Genomic DNA, 16,639 nt, shown 5'->3' with positions numbered 1-16,639 from the left:
TTCAGCACTTCAAATGCTTCTGCTCACCCTTACCACACTAATGGAGCAGAACACAAACACACAATGGTCACAGAGGATGTGAGAAACCAAGTGGAAATGCTTGTTCAGTATTCCTAATCAATTTTCTTTTAGACTAACCCCCTTCTGAGGACACCTCTGACAGGAACACAGCCTTCACATTCTACCTGTTTCAGAGGAACTAAAATATGTGTGCACTTTTAGAGGACTTAGAAAATATACACAAGCACTTTCCTTTCTGGGACCTCCTTGATTCCTGTCACAGGTCTGTCAGGGCCCCACCAAGCCCTAGAAGGTCAGGGACCATTAACATTTTGTCCAGTTTAGTTTCCTTCCCTAACGGTAAAACTTACCCCAGTGGTGCCCTTCACTTCAAGTGCCTTCAGACAGAAATCCTTCAAATCAGCATACGGATCAGTCAGGAGCTCTTTGAACTGCACATCATAGAACAAATTAGATCTGAAACAAGGAGTCTTAAAGGTGGAAAGTGGCTGCTTGAGCTTGAGTGCTGCCACCACGTCCTCCTGGACCTGCTTGGTGGCAGTGGCAGTCAGGGCAACGCAGGGGGTGTGGGGGATGCGGCTGCGCAGGGAGCCCAGGCGCAGGTAGTCAGGGCGGAAGTCGTGTCCCCACTGGGACACACAGTGAGCTTCATCAATGACCAGGTAGGACAGGAGGTTTCTGGACACCAGGGAGTTCAGTGTTGGCTGGAAGGAAGAGGCAGCTGCCATCTCTGGGGTGATGTACAGGAGCTTTACTTGAGGCTTCTCACTTGCCAAGTCAGCCAGGATGGTTTTCTTCTCCTGGGCAGACAGCTTGGAGTTCAGAGAGCAGGCTTTGATCTTCAGAGCCAGCAGGTGATCCACCTGATCCTACAGTAAATACAAAATAGAAATGAAAATCAAATGGGAATAAAGAAAGCCACCAGCAACTAAAATGATTAGTTGGGAAACCCAAGTGAGACCTCAGCTTCCACCTCCAGGATCAAATCCCAGGACAACACACACCTATAGTCCTGTTATTTACAATTTCAATTCTAGATGCCTTTTTCTTCACCTGTGAGCTCTATCCAGCTCTTACATTCAACTGCATTTTTGTGAATCCATTCATTTTAAGATAGTCTTTTTGCTGCTAGGGAGCACCAGGAGGGATCTGTGCAAAACAACTCATCACAGGCACTGTGATTTGAGCACATCTCAGTATTTACACTATGAAGTTGTCACAGATGGAAAATGAACACTCCCACCCTGCAAGAACAGGGAGCAATTCACTCCAAAATAACTGAAGGAGCTAATACAGCTGAGAAAGGGCAAGGATCATGGAAATCACCACTGCAGCAGAACCAGAAGCATGGATGAGAATCCAGTGTGTCATGAAAACCAAGAAGAAAACATGGCATCACATCCAGATGAACACAGGCCATACAAATTCACTTCCCTATCCCCTGCTCACTTGCACTTGATGTTTCAGGATATGAAGAGTCCTGAAAAAAACAGGTATCTAATTATTTTATTCAATATCTGGTTTCAGTCATTGATTTAATGTCTGTTTCTGTTTTCTGTTCACAGCCACCCCTTAGCCTTCCCTATAATGAACTGCACAGGCTAAACTCTTAAGTTTGGCTACACTGAAATACATCATGATCATTTCAGGCACAGCAACCCCTTCTCAGACTTAATGAGAAGACTCTGGGGGTTTACTCCAGCTCTTTCCCCTAAGACTCATCGAGCCCATCTCAACCTATTTGTAACTCCCTTATCAATGGTGTACCTTAACCTCTATTTCACCAATATTGGCCATACCAGAGTTTAATCCGTAATCCTCACACTTGGAACAAATTCACTCCTTATACTATATTTCTGAGAAGTATCACCAAGACTGCTATTCTTAATAATAATATTCTAGTTCTTAATGTGTATTACAGTGAGACTGTAAAGGAGTTAAATAATTCTACAAACAACAAATCCCAAACCAGCAGCCTGCAGCACCAGATGTCATGCAGTGCTAATGGTCTACACAGGTCTAAGCAATGCTACAGCTGCTCTTACAGGGAGTTGTTTCTCCCAACAGATGGTGAAACAGAAGAAAAGGTAAAATAGAGGAAAAAACATGTCATAGATGAAAGTGCTCATGGAGCAGCTCTGCTAAACCAGCTTCTTCTCATCAGATTGACTGCAACGGAAAGACATTTTGATGCAGAATGAATTGTGTCTTCAAAGACAACTTCATCACTCCTGGAGTTATTAGTTTATAGGTAAAGTGGCAGGGTTTTTTTCTGGGGAAAGATCCATCTTTTGGTGCATTTGAGTTACTCTGCTTTGCTGCTTTTGTCTGAAGAAAATGGAGAAAGGCCCAGTTACAAAAACCACCAGGCTACCATTAAAGGTAAAACCATCCTTTTAGAGAAATGCAAAGTATCATACCAGAGATACTCTGCTGTCCTCACCTATCTTAGAGTAAGGAAAGCACAAGACATCAAGAGAATCCAGAGGCAGGTCAGCAGCAGAGACTTGTGGGCAGAAAGACAAGAGAGCACCTGCTGTGTCTCCAGAGTCTCCCAACCCTTTCCCTGACTGCTATTCCCCAGCTAACAGGAGACAGTTACCTGAATCAATGCAATCAGAGGTGAAATGACAATGGTGATTCCCACTGCCAGAACTGCAGGAAGCTGGTAGCACAAGGATTTCCCTGCCCCTGTGGGCATGCACACAAAGACATCCTTCTCTCCTGCAAAAACAACAGAAGAAAGCTCAAGGCCTCTGAGTGGTGTTGAGTTCCTGGGGCTTGGGCTGGAGGGGTGGACAGAAACAGCACATGTGTGCAAATACCAGGTGGCATAGCAACAAAAGACTTCAGTTTAGGTTCTAAAAGCACAACAATGCTTTGCATGCCAGCAGTGGTTTCCTTCAAAGTACCTCAGATTGCTTTGTAAACTTTTAGAGACAGCTGAATAAAAGTATCAGAAGCTACACAGAAACCAAAATAAACAGAAGTTATTAATGTTGAATCTCCTCCAAAAAAGCTGCTTTCACTCATTTTACAGACTTCCACTTACTACATTACCAGCCCCATGAGAGAACTTCACCACATCCTCTTAAAGCTTAACCCTCACATGAAACAGAGTTGGAAATCTCAACCACATTGATACCATCCTGAAGTGACTGTTCCTGCACTAACCAGGATCCAGTTCAAGCCAGGAAGGTGCTAGTGACACCAGGGAGAGACACCTTGCACCCAGAATCCCACTTCTGACAGGTCTGTTGTCAACTGTGAGTGGTGATGGATGGAAACTGAACTGGGCACTGTTCTGATTCACACTGAGAGAGCTGCTGGGGGAGTTGGCAGCTTGTTTGGGTGAGCTGCCTGTCCACCCCCAGCTGCCTGTTGGGGTGTGTGTCAACATCAGCACAAAAGTATTTCTGATAATGGCCCCATGATTCTGAGGATCTCAGCTATGCTAAGAAATCAAGTCTCTGCTGGTATTGTCTTTAACATGAGTTTTACTCTTAAAATGTCTGAATGTTAACAGGTTTGATGTCATCTGACCACAAATGCACTGGCAGGTGTGAGGAAACAATTAGAAAAGACACCAACAATGCTGCACTTTCCCATTTCCATGGCTGATGCAATGGAGGTGTTACAAAACAAATGAAAGGAGAAGATGCAGAGCTCGTGTGCAGCACATGCTCCTGGGCCACCAAAACCACCTCAGAGCAGAAGAGGGTGTGGAGGGCTTGGGGCTCCTGCTTAGTCCAGGCGACATCTGCTCAGGGCAGGCACAACAGCAACTCCTGCAGGGTCACCCCCACACGGGGATGGACACCCAGCCGTGTTCCACACGTCTCCCATGCCGAGCCTCACCTCTGGCCACAGCCATGGTCGCACTTTCCTGCAGGGAAGTCTTGAAGGACTCGAACCCGAAGACCTTCTGCAGTGTTTTCCGGACCCTGCCCTCCAGGCCCGGGGGAGCCTTCCCGCTCATCCTAAGGACGCTGCGAACGGCGACAGGAACCTGAGCTGGACCCGGACGCTGCCACCCTCCTCAGCCCAAGGCCTGCCCCGACCCCCTGCGACCCGCACGACCTCCCCCACAGCTTCCCTGCCACACTCCTCCTTTTCTCGGGTCTCTCAGGGATGTTTATCCAGACCCCCTCACCGGAGAGGGTCACAATGTGTTTACTGTGGGTCAGCCCCCTCCCCACGGGGCACAGCAGAGGGGGCTCAGAGCGGGTGGGGGCTCAGTGCTCTCCAAACCCGCCCGCACCCGACATGCACGGGCGTGTGGGGGCAGGCGGCTCCTTCTCACCCACCCTCCTTCCTTCCCTCCTTCCTTCCCAGGGGCCTGTGTCCTTGAAACCCCCGCATTCTCGTCCCACCTCCGCCCTGTCCCGGCCCCCACCCTCCGCGCTCGCTCCAGACCCGGCAGGTGCTGTCGCGGCGCCACAAAATGACGTCAAAAACTTCAGTTAAAGGGGCAGCCCGCGCACCTTTCATCCCCTCTTCCCCCCAGAGACGCTCCGCTCCTCCCCGCGGAGGGCTCTCCCCTCCGGCCGTGAGCTCCCCGAGCAGTTTCTCCCGTGTGAGGCCGGGATTCCCCCGCTGCTCCGCGAGCCTCAGAGAGCGGAGGAATGGCAGCGTTGCCACGGCGACAGCGCCGCGTGCGTCATCCCCGAGCGCCGGAAGTGCGCCGCGGCCGGGGCGGAAAATGGCGGCGGCGAAGCGCAGCGTTCTCTCCTCCCTGGCGGTTTATGCCGAGGACTCGGACCCGGAGTCGGACAGCGAGGCCGGCACGGCGGGGAGCGATGGGGGAGCGCCCATGGGTGAGGGCGGGCAGGGGGCCGGGACAGGCAGCGGGCTGAGGCGCCAGGGCTCCCCCGCGCGGCCCGCGCCGGCCTGGCGTTTCCCCCTGTGTGAAGGGAAGGCCTCGCACGCTGCCACCTCCCCTTTCCTCACAGTTTTCATTTTTGTCCTTAGGAGAGAAAGGCGGCCTGGTCTCAGTTGGGTACGGAGAAGATGACTTTACCCGCCTGGATGGGGACGAGGAAGGGTATGAAGAGGAGGATGATGAGAACAGCAGGCAGTCAGTAAGTACCTCCCTGCTCCGGCAGCTTGTCCTGACCCCTTACACAGGTTGTAGAGGCTTTTCTCTTCCAAATAAAAACCCCGAATAGCGACCCGTGATGGAACCCGGAATATCTGACTCATGGTGTGGGTTTCAGCACTCTCCATCTACTTCTTTCCATTTTGTTTTTAAGTAGAAAGCCTTTGCCCTGAAACCCATAAGCAGCTTGGCACAGCTCATGTTGCTCGTTTCTGTGTTGGTGTCGTTGGACTCTTTAATGGGAAAAAGGCTCCAAATAAAAGCTATTCTTTAAACATAGTTGACACGTAAGAATCTTGTAAGAGGACCACACTGTCAGCTGGTGGATTAAAAAGAATAACTTTTGTGCTGTCTTAAATTATACTTTTGTGTGTAGCTCAATCCACTCCCTGCATCAGGTCACCTTGATGTAACAGTGTCCTGTCTACATGTGGGTGGCTTTTGTCTGTCACAGGTGCATGGCACGTGTCTGATATCACCTGAGCTCTGAGATAACAACGCTGTGGGGGGACAGGGCATGGAGCTCACAGGCTGAGAGTGCAGCTACATCACACAGAAGGATGTGTAGTTCTGCCCTGGGTCTGGGAGAGTGAATAAGTTGGGGAAGAGGGAAAGCTCCTTTCTTTATGGTGACCCTTTTTCCTAGCACTGTGTTATCTTCTCTCTGTTCCAGTTCATTCTTCTGCCACACAGCCAAAACCCAGGGATACTCCTATAACTTTTCCTCACTGAAATCTGCTTTATGGGTGTTAGATCAGTCTCTTAGGATACATGATTTTCTGCCATCTCTTTGCCCAAGTAGCAGCCAAGATATTCCTCAGCCTCTTGTTCCTGCTTTAAGTTCTGTTCTGTTGCCTCTGATGTCTCCCTTAGCAAAGCAATGAAGCTTTTTTACTGCTTCAGTGATTCTTCTTTTTATATCCAGCACTTCTAGACTGTTTAAGGGAGGTCTGTAGTTCAGAGGAAGTCCTGTGTGTGATCCAGGGGCTTGCCAAGGTCAGCTGTGTTTAGTTAGTATTGTAAAGGGGGTGTAAATGGAGTGACTTTATTGCTTACACAGCTTTTGGTACAGGGTGCAGTTGTCCATCATCAGCTGCTGTTCAGGAAATGACAATCAGTCAGTCACTCTGGTGTCAGCCAGTGGATCTTGCATAGGTTTGTGGTTACACTGCAGGTTGCACAAGTTACTTCCCTTTTTTTTCCATTAAATATTCTCTGAGTAGATTTGAAAACTTCCTTTGCATTGCTTGTGCTGGTAGCTCATGGAGGTTATGAGTTGTTTTGAGAAAGCATCCTGGAGGATGCCCAGTGAGGGGACAGCAGGTTTGCTGCCAGTGGGGACCAAACTGGAACTTCCTGATCACCTGGTGTGGATTTTCACACAATGCTGTGTTTGGTATTTTAGGCTTTCACAGGGCAGAAGCTCCCCCAGTTCTTTGGTTATTTCTAGTTAATAAAATAAATTTTTAAAAAATGGAGACTGTTACCTGAAACTTGTCAGTGTTCCCTTCTGTGGAGGTTCACAGCACCTGCAAGCAAGGCACGAGAGCTTGGCACCAGCAAGGAAGTTGTGTCTGCTGCATCCCTGGAACTTGGTGCTAGGCCAGACCCTCTCCAAGCCTGCATGTTTGGTTTGGTGGCAGGCCAGCTGTGTGTCCTGTGTGTGTTGCTGATGCTTGGAACTATCACAGGTCTTGTAAATGCTGCTTTTTCTGTGGGTACTGCTGAACAGAGGCTCTTCAATCACCACCTGCCAACTGGAGGAGACAGAATTATCAAAGGACAAATGCTTTTTTCCCCAGTTCTGCTGCTTCTTGTTGTCTAATTCTGAGTATTCCAGAGCTGCATGAGTTTTGTAGGCACAACTGGTACTGAGTGATGTTTTTGCCTACAAAAACCCCCCAAACCAAACAAATACTTCTTCCCCTAACTGTAGGACTTGTTTTCTGGTTATGAGTGGGTGGGGCAGAACTATCCTCCATGGAAAGGGTCTTGGACTGCTGCTGGGCTGCTGAATTCTTTCCTTTTCTTTACACTTCCCTTTGCTGTAAGTTACTTGCCAGGCCTGCTCTTTAAGCTTAATCCTGTAAATTCTTGTCTTGTAGGAAGATGACGATTCAGAGACTGAAAAACCTGAGGCTGGTGACCTAAAGGTATTTGAAAGTGTGGTCTGGTGGTGGTGGGGAAGCTCAGTACAAGAGGAGTAAGTCTTAACAGCATGGCTTGGTGTTCATTTGTGATCTGTAGTTAGTTCCACACCTTCTGTAGCTTTAACCTGTGTTTCTGACTTTAGTTCTGGCTTGTGCCAAAGGCAGTTAACAGCAGATCACAGGCTGAGTCACAATGAAGGTTGGCCTTCATCAATTTGGTGATGTTGTGCATTAGATCTGAAGTTTGCTGACAGCATCTCACCTGTTTGGCAGTGATATGGGAGGTGCAACATCCAGTACAGAATTCTGCATGACCAGTGTTAGCTGGAATAATTTTTTCATTTAAAACAACTTAATGAATAAAGGATCCTGTGCTCTTAGAGGCCATGGAAGGTGCCAAAATCAATTCATTCTCTCCAGCTCTGTCCTTCTGAATGAAGCAGTCTTGTAAAGGTCATAGATAAATTTAAAAATTGAGATAAGATCCCCAGATAATAGCTATTATCATAAATAGTTTAAATCATCTTTAAATCTTAGGATTTCAACTTGTTTCTGCTGCACAGCAGGTGTTTAGCAGCACACAGGACACAGATCACTCTAAAAGCTGGAGGACAAAACACCAAATCTATTTGAAACTATAGACAGCCATGTTTAAATTGTTTTTGTTAGTTCAGTAGAAGCAGTTCTGTTTGTCAGGGATGCCAAAGTGATGAACAAGTTGCAAAGGCATTTATTTTGTCCAGCAGCTTCCTCAAGGATGCAGACAGCCCCTAAACTCTGCTACAAACACCTGACGACTGTGCTGCAAAGCAAAATTCTATAGAGAATTTGATTTACCACATGGTTTTGATAGGCTAAGATGAAGGCAAATGGATGTGTTTAGAAATTCTATTTGATTAGTTTTAAAGCAGCACCTTCTTCCAGGTCCCACAACATTCTTACAGATTTACAGTGGTACACAGCTGGAAATCTTGGCAGCTGCACTACAACTGGTAAAGTCTCAGTTGTGTGAAATGGCTCCCAGGCACTTGGAAATGGAATGTATTGTCTCCTTTCCTTGTTGCAAGAAAGAAATTTTTTTAAAAGAAAGGAAAAGGGAATCTCTCACTTTCATCCTTTTTTTTTACTTTTACATTTTTGCTCTGGTAAATATGCTAGCAAGATGTTTCTGTAAAAACTGCTGGATTCAAATGTGTACTATGAAATAAAAATATGGGATTTCCTTAGAAGATAAATTTGGTGTAAATCAAGTTTTTGAAGTTGTGTAGTAAAGCCCTGTTGCAAGTGTGTGTATTTCTGTCTTCTCTAAAAGAGCTGTAGAACTTCAGGGCAGTGGAGAATAGATCTGGCAGAAAGAAAGAGCACAATTAGACTGTACTTGTTCTTATCTGAGTGATCATACATGATAGAAATCTCACCACAGAATTGTGTGGTTGCTGCTTTAATATGTCACTGACATTTCATGTTGGCTTGTTTAAAAAGCCTCTTGCTTTCAGTGAGTTTTGTGTGCTGCTGTCCCAGGTGCATTTTGTGCTTGTGAAGAAGAGCCACACATGGCCACAGGGCAGCATTTCAGCTTCAGTGAGGAGCAAAGAAATAATGAATGTATTAAAAATAAAATGCATTTTGTATCTTGGTAGACCGTGCAATAATAACTCTGCAAGAGCTGAAAATGTGAATTAAAGGAAATAAATAAAGGTAAAATGTAATTCCTGCCATCCCAGTATGGCATGAAAGGTGTGGTTTGAAAAGAGTAGGAGGGAGGCAAAGCTGAACTGAATCTGAAACTCAGCAGTTTCAGACTTCCATGTCATCCTTAATAGATGTGTTCAAACACAGGTGAAAAAAGGAATTGTCTCATTTGGGCTTTTGGGGTTTTTTTAATATTAAGTCATAGCTGTAGAGGCAGCTGGCCCTGGGCAAGGTGGGGCCGTGCTGGGGTGTGGCTCTGGGGGCACTGGTGCAGCTGCTCCTAAGAAATTCACTTGAGATGGGGAGAGATGGAACATCCCTGTGGAATTATTTGTACTTGGAGCAGTTGCAAAAGTTTCCTCTCCCCTTTTACCACCAAGTGGCAGTGTTCTCCATCCTCACTGCTTGGAGCTTGCAATGTCTGTGACAGCTAACAAGTGTTGCAGGTACTGTAAATCCAAAGTGCAGCAAAAAAGGAGACCCTAAATCACAAGTTGCTAACACTTTTGGACAACTTAATTTTGTTTTGGACCTGCAGAGTGCTGTAGTTGTGCTTGCTCAGTTTCATGGAGACATCAGAGACCTGGAAACATGTTTAAATATATCCCCCATGCTCTTTATATCTGGCTAGGGATTTTTCAAGGTCTGAATCTGACCACAGGCAGAAAGAAAATAATTTAAAATGAATGAATGAGGGGAAAAAAATGCAATTAATCAGTCAGTTATAGTAATTTCAAGCCCTGAAGATTTCTTTTTTTTTATGGTATTTTGCCTCTTTGTACATATTATGAATGAACTACCTAGAGTTTATATCTTGAATAATAGAGCCAGGGTGTGTGGAGAGTTCCCTTGCTGCTGGTGCATCCTGTGATTTGGCCTCTTTGTGCATTTGGATAGTGGCAGACACAAAACCTCCAGAAGGGTCAGCAGGTGTCAGTTGTGGGCTGAGTCAGAGGAGACAGAAAGTGGGGAATGATGTAAAAATTCTTTGGTAACGTGATATGGGGAGAGTGGAATTTGGTGCCTGCCTCAAATAGCCCCACTGGGAAGATATTTATTTTATATTTGTCTTGGGTTTTTCTCTTGATCCCAGGGTATCTGCCCTTGTTGGCTGTGATGAAGGGACACCTCTCTGGCTTTTCAGCTCTAGTTCCTCACTGGAGGGGAAGCCAATACAAGGAGCTGGTTGGGACTGCAGCTTTCCTTGGTTTGTTTTTTTTTTTTGCCAAGGAGCAAGTCACAATAAGCTTTCCAAGTTCTAACATTGTGATGTCAAACTGCTGTTTTCTCTCTACTTTTGGCAAGATAGAGAAGTTTTTATACACCTGTTTGGAGGAAAAGGCATGCCAGGAGGAGGAGAATATTTAAGCTTCATCAGTCACCTGGAAGCATTCTTGCAGAAAAGATTTCTGGCCTATGGGATTCCTGTTACTGAGCATCTGAGTTATGCAAAAACAGACTGTTTTTTCAGTTTTTTCAGCAAAAAGCAGAATCCTTCTCTTTAAGCAGCAGATTCAGATTCATCCTGTAACTGCATTTTGAAGTGCTTCAGGTGCCCATGGGAAACTGGAGATTCAAATCTGGGTTGAACTTCAGAAATCAAAACTGGATGGATGTGCTCAGGCTCTGGAACAGGATAGGTTTGTGTGTGGCCAAATTTTACCTGAGCAGTCACCAATTGTAAACAAGCATCTGCCTTAAAAGCACTTTAGAAACAAAACCTTCTGCTTTAAAGAGAAAAGAAATAGGCAACAAAATCTATTGTTTGACAGTGATGTTAAAACAGTGAAATCCACAGGCTGGATGAGTTCTTTGTGCCCTTTCCTCAGCTGATGGAGCCCTGGGTACAAACTGAAGGAGGTTTGGGGTTGGGTGTGAAATGTGGCATTGTGCTGCTTTGGAAGGACAGGGTTAAGGGCTGCAGGGAGTGCAGGTTGCTGAGGCTCTGGCCAGCAGCTGGCTCTGGTTACAGCCTTGATGCAGAAACAAGATACAAGCTTTCAGAGCTCACTAAATGGACCAGCCCTGCTGGAAAATGAAAAATGAACCTTAAAATACTGACCTTGCGCTCCAAGCCTCTCCTGAGGGGTTCTCTGCTTCTTATTAGAGGGCTGCATGAATAACAGGTTGTGAGTGTTGATCAAGGACAGAGCCCAGCCCTGCAGCTTGGGTCCTGGAGCTTTCCTAGAGGGAAATCATTAACTCTTGAGCCTTGATTGTTGTATCAGGACCAGCCAGTGCAGGGAAGCTTAAGAAATTTGCCACTCCCTTGGCAGGTGAATGCCTGACACATGGTAGCAGTTTTTCAGAACAGGTGGCTACTTTGATGTTTTCCTTTCCTGGTTTTGTTTTAAGGGTCCCCTCTGCATCCTCGAGGTGTTTTATACAGAGGCAGCCAAACTGGGATCTGGCAGAAGGGTGTCAAATTTTCAGAGGAATACTGTGCCTCGAAGCATGTCTAAGTACCTCCTCTTGATAACCATCATCTCTTTATTATGTTTAGCTTTTATTGATCCAGCATACCTGTAAAGTAATTCTGCTGTGTTATGATGTGTAGGTGTGTGCTAATACTTGGAGGCTTTGACTGCAGTGGTTTTTTTATCTTGCTTACCCATTAACCTGTTTGTTTAAATACCAAAATTATCTTGATTTAAAGTGGTAAGTGCTGAGAACCAGTAAATGGGTGTGTGTGCAGTAACATAACCCCTAAAATTAACTCTTACTTTGATAAGGCATATTAATTTTTCTGAATTCAGCATACATTCATCAAGCCAGATTCTCAAAAAAATGCTTGAACCTACTCATTAACTTTCATCTCAGGTGTAATTATTTTGCTCCAAAGAAGGGGAAAAGTATGTTTGGGAAAAGTTTTATCCTTATTACGGCCTTGCATTATGTATGGCTGTGAGCATACCTCTCTAAACACTTTTAAAGCATGAACTGTGCATTTCCCAGGGTCAGGGTCAAGGTTAGAATTCCAGTGGTTTGTTTCCTCACTCATTCCTCTGCCTGGAAGCACAGCCTGAAGGTGCCAGTGATAAGCACTGCAGTCTCAGATTCTTTTTCTGTGTTTTAGCTTCCTTTTAATATAATTGTGTAAAATGCTGTCTGAGCTTCCAATTCTGTGTGTTTTTCCCTTGTTTTAGGCTTGACAGATGCTTTTTCAGAGCTCTGTAGTGAGAACTGGAGTTTTGCACAGTTTAGAGGGGAGTAGAGGTAACACAGCTGCAAATGCTGTTCTCTGCATTGCTACAGTGAGTGCCCAGACTTGAAACCAGCTGATACCTGGTTCCCATTTTATCTGGGTGAACCTTGGTTATTGCCAGAGAATATCACAGGCAGTCAAAGCTGTTCTGCGTGCAGGAAGCGAAGCAACATTTGGCATCTGGGATTATTTTTCCTCTTGCCACACGTACTCCTGTCTCCAGCTCTGTCTGAGAGGGAGACAGATCACAGCCTTGTGAGGCTCTGAAGCTGGAATGCCTCCTGGAGAGCTCCTGGCTTCCATCCATCTCTGGAGCCTTTTGGAAGATGAGACATGTCCGTGGACATGCTTGTTCCTTCCTCCCCGCCAGGCATACATGTTGCAGCAGACTCTTCACTCCCTGCAGTACTAAATACCAGGGATTATTGACACAGGTGTGGCTTGCCTTCCTCCAAAGAAGAGCCAGGCTTGTTCTGTTTGTCTTTAAACTTGAAGAAAAGTCCTTTCTGGAGCTGCTTCCCCTCGCATATTTCACCTGATAAAGGTCTGAGTTCCACAAGTCCAGCTCTGTAGCTGCAATTATTTCTGGCTGCTGTTCTGAGTGTGCAGGTCTGTGCATGTCAGAGTGAGAGGCTGAGCAGTCAGCACAGATGGAGCATTGCCTCAAATACCAGCAAATAGCTGAAAATAGTTCCTTCCAGCTGCCCCATTCTGGGGACAGAAGAAGCAAAATCTGGATAAACTCCGTGGGATCCATTCATGGAGGAGTGAATTTCTCACTGCTCTTACATCTTGCCTCTACTCCAAACCATGAAGAATTTTTAGTACTATGTGCTAGGGGAGAAAGCTTGTGCAAGAAGTTAGTTTTGCCAGCTCCCCTGAGCCTTTCCTTTGCTGCTATGAGGCCTCAGAATTTTCACAGCCCACCTTCACCTTCTACTTGATTCTGCAGTGCAACAAGCTGTAAAAAAATAAAATCATCGAAGTAGCTTGACACCTGCAGCCTTGTCATGTCTTGCTGGTACTTCATCAGTGAATTTCTGTTTCACTGTAGGAAGCAAATATTACTTGAAAGGAGAAGTTTTGGCCTGTGCAGATCAGGGGCAGGCTTCTGTTGTGCTGCTGGGGCTGTGAAGGGAAGCAGGTAGCTTTGAGACCAGGCTCCAGTGGGAAGCAGGTGTTATTAATTATATCTCCACATGGAAAGCAAAAGTTCTGGCACACAGTTCCTTGACTGGAAATTGCTCCTAACAAATAATCTTTGTCAAGTATTGAGATAGCATATGTCAGGTGAATGGAGTCAAATTTCAAAGAAGCTATTTAAATGCTTCATGCTATGAATGCTTCCTTTCTAAAGCACTTTCTCACTGAAATGTTTTGCCAGGTCTTGGTTGGGATTTTTTCAGTGGAGTTTTTATTTTCATTTCATTAATGAATGTGGATTTTTAGATGTAATTTAGCTGGAAAAGTGAAAGGCAGTGTCAGCTACATTCATTTTGATAGGGAATGTCTCAGGAGTTGATTCTTTGATTTGTTCTTCTTTCCCTTTCTGTCTGTGACTGTATCTCCAAACAGATTTGTAAAACCTGCACATAAGTGTCACTGAAGGGTGGATGTATCAGCTCTTTTTTCTATGGTGGCTTATTTCTGAGCTGCTGGACTTCTCTTGCTATCTAGATCATGGTGCCCACAGGTTTTTCTTAGTTAAATTTCTTATGCTGAACTGGGCACTTTGCCTGGAGCTACGTAGCAGAGCTGGCAAACAGGATATGGCTGTAGGAAATGTGCTTGTTTCAGGCTTTCTCTTGGGATTCTCCTCTCTCACAATACAAGAAAAAAAGAAGGGTTGGGCAGGGAGGAGGAATAAAAGCATTGTACTCCTGTTGTCTGGCTTTCTCTTCCCCAGACTCTCAATGCACTTGACATGCACTCTATTTGCTGCCTTCAGCCTGGGTGCACACCAACATCAGGCAGATCTGGGGAACAAGAAATGAAATCGATGTTGTCATGCACTTTTAATATTAAATGAGATGTTTCTGGTGTGCTGTTCCCATGAGCACTTCTGATCTTTATAGAGGAAAAGCAGAACATAATTGCTACCATGTTCCTTTAAAAAAAGAAAAGAAAGGGGAGGAAAAAAGCATGATGCAGGGTTTGGGGTTGTCTTTCTCCTGCTGTCTGCATGATGTAGGCATTTCACCTGCTTGCTCTGGCAAGGCCATCATCACTATTGGCTTAGACAACAACACTTTCTGCTAAATTACAGTTTCTTTCCATCATACTCAGCCAAGTGAGGCTGTTTGTGGGTTGGGACTACTGGAGATATTCTGAATTGTCGAGAGGAGGGAAAATTACAAAATCTTGTTGCTGGCACTTGCTCAGATTCAAGAAATCCATTGTAACAGCTGTTACAGCAGCAGATCCCCTGGCTACCTGTGGAAGGACTGTACTGAAAAATTCTCTGCAGTATCTTCAGTCTAATACACTGCTTAACAATGAAGTAACTGGTTTTTACATTTTGTGGCTGACAGTTTAAATTTGCGTTAAATTTATGTGCAAAAAAAATCAGGTGAAGTAGTTGGGAGAGAGAAGAAATTCTGCAACACAAGAGCATTAGCTAAAAGAAAATTAGAAAATACTGAGGGGGAGGTACTGTCTGAGCTAGTTGTTTTTAATATTACTTGGAAGTCAGTGGGAAAATGAAGCTGCAGGATTCAGTTGGCTGCAAGTCTGGGAATACAACTGAGCAGTGGCAAACCTGGCATCAACTTCACTATTTCTTAAAATTTGCATCTTAGTTAAAGCCATCAAGTTCTGGTTCTGTATCTTCTGCCTCTCTTTTGAACAATTTCTCCTGTAGTTTGGCGTGCACCTGCACTGACATGTGCACCTGCTTCTGCAGGAATTGCTTGAATTTGTACTTTGTGGTGACAGTTAATGCCAACAGTTATGTTGGATGTGAGCATTGTGCTGGATTTATGGATCTTGTCACAGCAAGGATTTAGTGAGCATTGTTTTAAGTCAATTCTTGGAGCCATCCATTCTTTCCGTTAAATAAAACTGTTCTGGGCAAGCCTGTTGAAACTGGAATTCATCAGTCTCAGATTCATATTGTTTTGCTTCCTTCCTTTAATCTCTGTTCCATGCTGTGAGGATTGTGTTTAGTTGTTTTATTTTCCATGGAGCCTGAGCAGACACTGTTTTTTATGTAACTGGATGGAGACACTGTAGGACTGAGAAGATGGTCTGTATTTCACCCCAGTGAGGTGAAATCTTCAGGCAAAATGCAGCTCTTTCCTTATGTGTGTGTACACACACTCCTTTCATCTTGTTCCTCTTTAACTGATGATGATACATGAAAACTAAGCCAGCACTCTGGGTGCTCATGAGCCAAGCTCTTCCAGGCACTCATCTTGTCCAGGGCTTGAAAAAAACATTTATTTTGGGAAAGAAAAAATGAAAAACCTGTATCTATACTCCAGCAGGATTAGTAACAGTGTGTTGTCTGCTGTCAGTGAGCTGATGTGCACAATTGTCCTTGGAAGCACAGAAATCTATGAAAAAGGTGTGGTTTGGGGTGTTTTTAATACTTTGTCCTTAGCAGCTTGTGCCTTTCAAAGTCTGCTCTTTATTAGTCTCCAGATGAGGGGAAAGGAGTGTCCCTTCTGCTTGTTTCTGTGTTTTCAGTCTTCTTCCAGCTTGGCTCTGGGGCACCATGACTCCTTCCAGTGGCTCCATTGGAGTGAGGCTGTCTGACTTTGGGCCCTCAAACCATTGATCCAGGGACATCAAGGCTGCAGAGTAGATTGCAGCCAGAAAATCAACTTACCAACTTGCTGAGTGCTGCTTTTTTCTTTTTTTTGTTTTTTATTTTTAAATCAGTCAAGCTAGACGTGAACTTAGAGTTGCTTCCATACAGATTTTCAGGGGTTTGGTTTGTGAAAACTTTGTGGTACAGGTGCCACTAGCAAAGTCTTAACCTTGTTATTTTTTGAAAGGCTTCAGAATTCAAATGGAAACGGACCCTTTAAGTGATGCCTTTAGCTCTGGGATGCTTGAAATCTCTAATAATTTCATATATTTACTCTGATAGGGAGATTTGACATAAAATCCCTCCTGCTGGAACTACTCACCTGCTTGATTTCATGCTCCATGTGAGATACTGATACATAACACAGTGGGTATTGGTGATGTAATCTACAAAGAGATCACCTTTGCCTAAGTGGGTTTAGGTAACTTCCCTATAAAATTCTGTTAGCTTCAAATTTTCCATTGTTTAAATGCTTTGGAATTCCTTTAGAAATCTCTCATCCATGCATAAATATTTCTTCTCTTTCATAACCAAAAGGTAGCAACTTTTCAGTATTTACTGTACCTTATTTTTCCACTGGGTGATTCTCCATTTCATTCCACTTAGTGTATTAGATTAGATCTGCAGATTTGTGGTTTTTATGCTGTCTTTCCTAATCAGTT

At 44.8% G+C, this 16,639-nt stretch overlaps 2 protein-coding genes across 6 annotated transcripts in view; one reads left to right on the top strand and one right to left on the bottom strand.

Moving 5' to 3' along the window:
* RECQL5 (RecQ like helicase 5) overlaps positions 1-4,836 on the bottom strand; it is a 38,338-nt gene extending 33,502 nt beyond the window's left edge. Inside the window, exons 1-4 of one of the 4 annotated variants that reach the window (XM_086856731.1) lie at positions 4,506-4,836; positions 3,880-4,010; positions 2,624-2,745; positions 372-890 (exon numbers count right to left, since the gene is read on the bottom strand). In XM_086856731.1, the coding sequence (XP_086712857.1) occupies positions 372-890; positions 2,624-2,745; positions 3,880-4,000 (762 nt within the window). In that variant the 5' untranslated portion in view covers positions 4,001-4,010; positions 4,506-4,836. Of the gene's footprint in view, positions 1-371; positions 891-2,623; positions 2,746-3,879; positions 4,011-4,394; positions 4,483-4,505 lie in introns of those variants that run through there. The other 3 variants (XM_023938608.2, XM_023938610.2, XM_023938607.2) reach the window with 3 other exon arrangements.
* SAP30BP (SAP30 binding protein) overlaps positions 4,466-16,639 on the top strand; it is a 29,040-nt gene continuing 16,866 nt past the window's right edge. Inside the window, exons 1-3 of one of the 2 annotated variants that reach the window (XM_023938601.2) lie at positions 4,466-4,838; positions 4,993-5,102; positions 7,225-7,272. In XM_023938601.2, coding sequence (XP_023794369.2) covers positions 4,466-4,838; positions 4,993-5,102; positions 7,225-7,272 — 531 coding nt within the window. The remainder of the gene's footprint in view (positions 4,839-4,992; positions 5,103-7,224; positions 7,273-16,639) is intronic. The other variant, XM_023938602.2, reaches the window with a different exon arrangement.

The sequence above is a fragment of the Cyanistes caeruleus genome, chromosome 19 (assembly GCF_971803275.1).
Source record: "Cyanistes caeruleus chromosome 19, bCyaCae1.hap1.1, whole genome shotgun sequence".
NCBI lineage: Eukaryota > Metazoa > Chordata > Aves > Passeriformes > Paridae > Cyanistes > Cyanistes caeruleus.
This window is presented reverse-complemented; position numbering and strand designations above follow the sequence as displayed.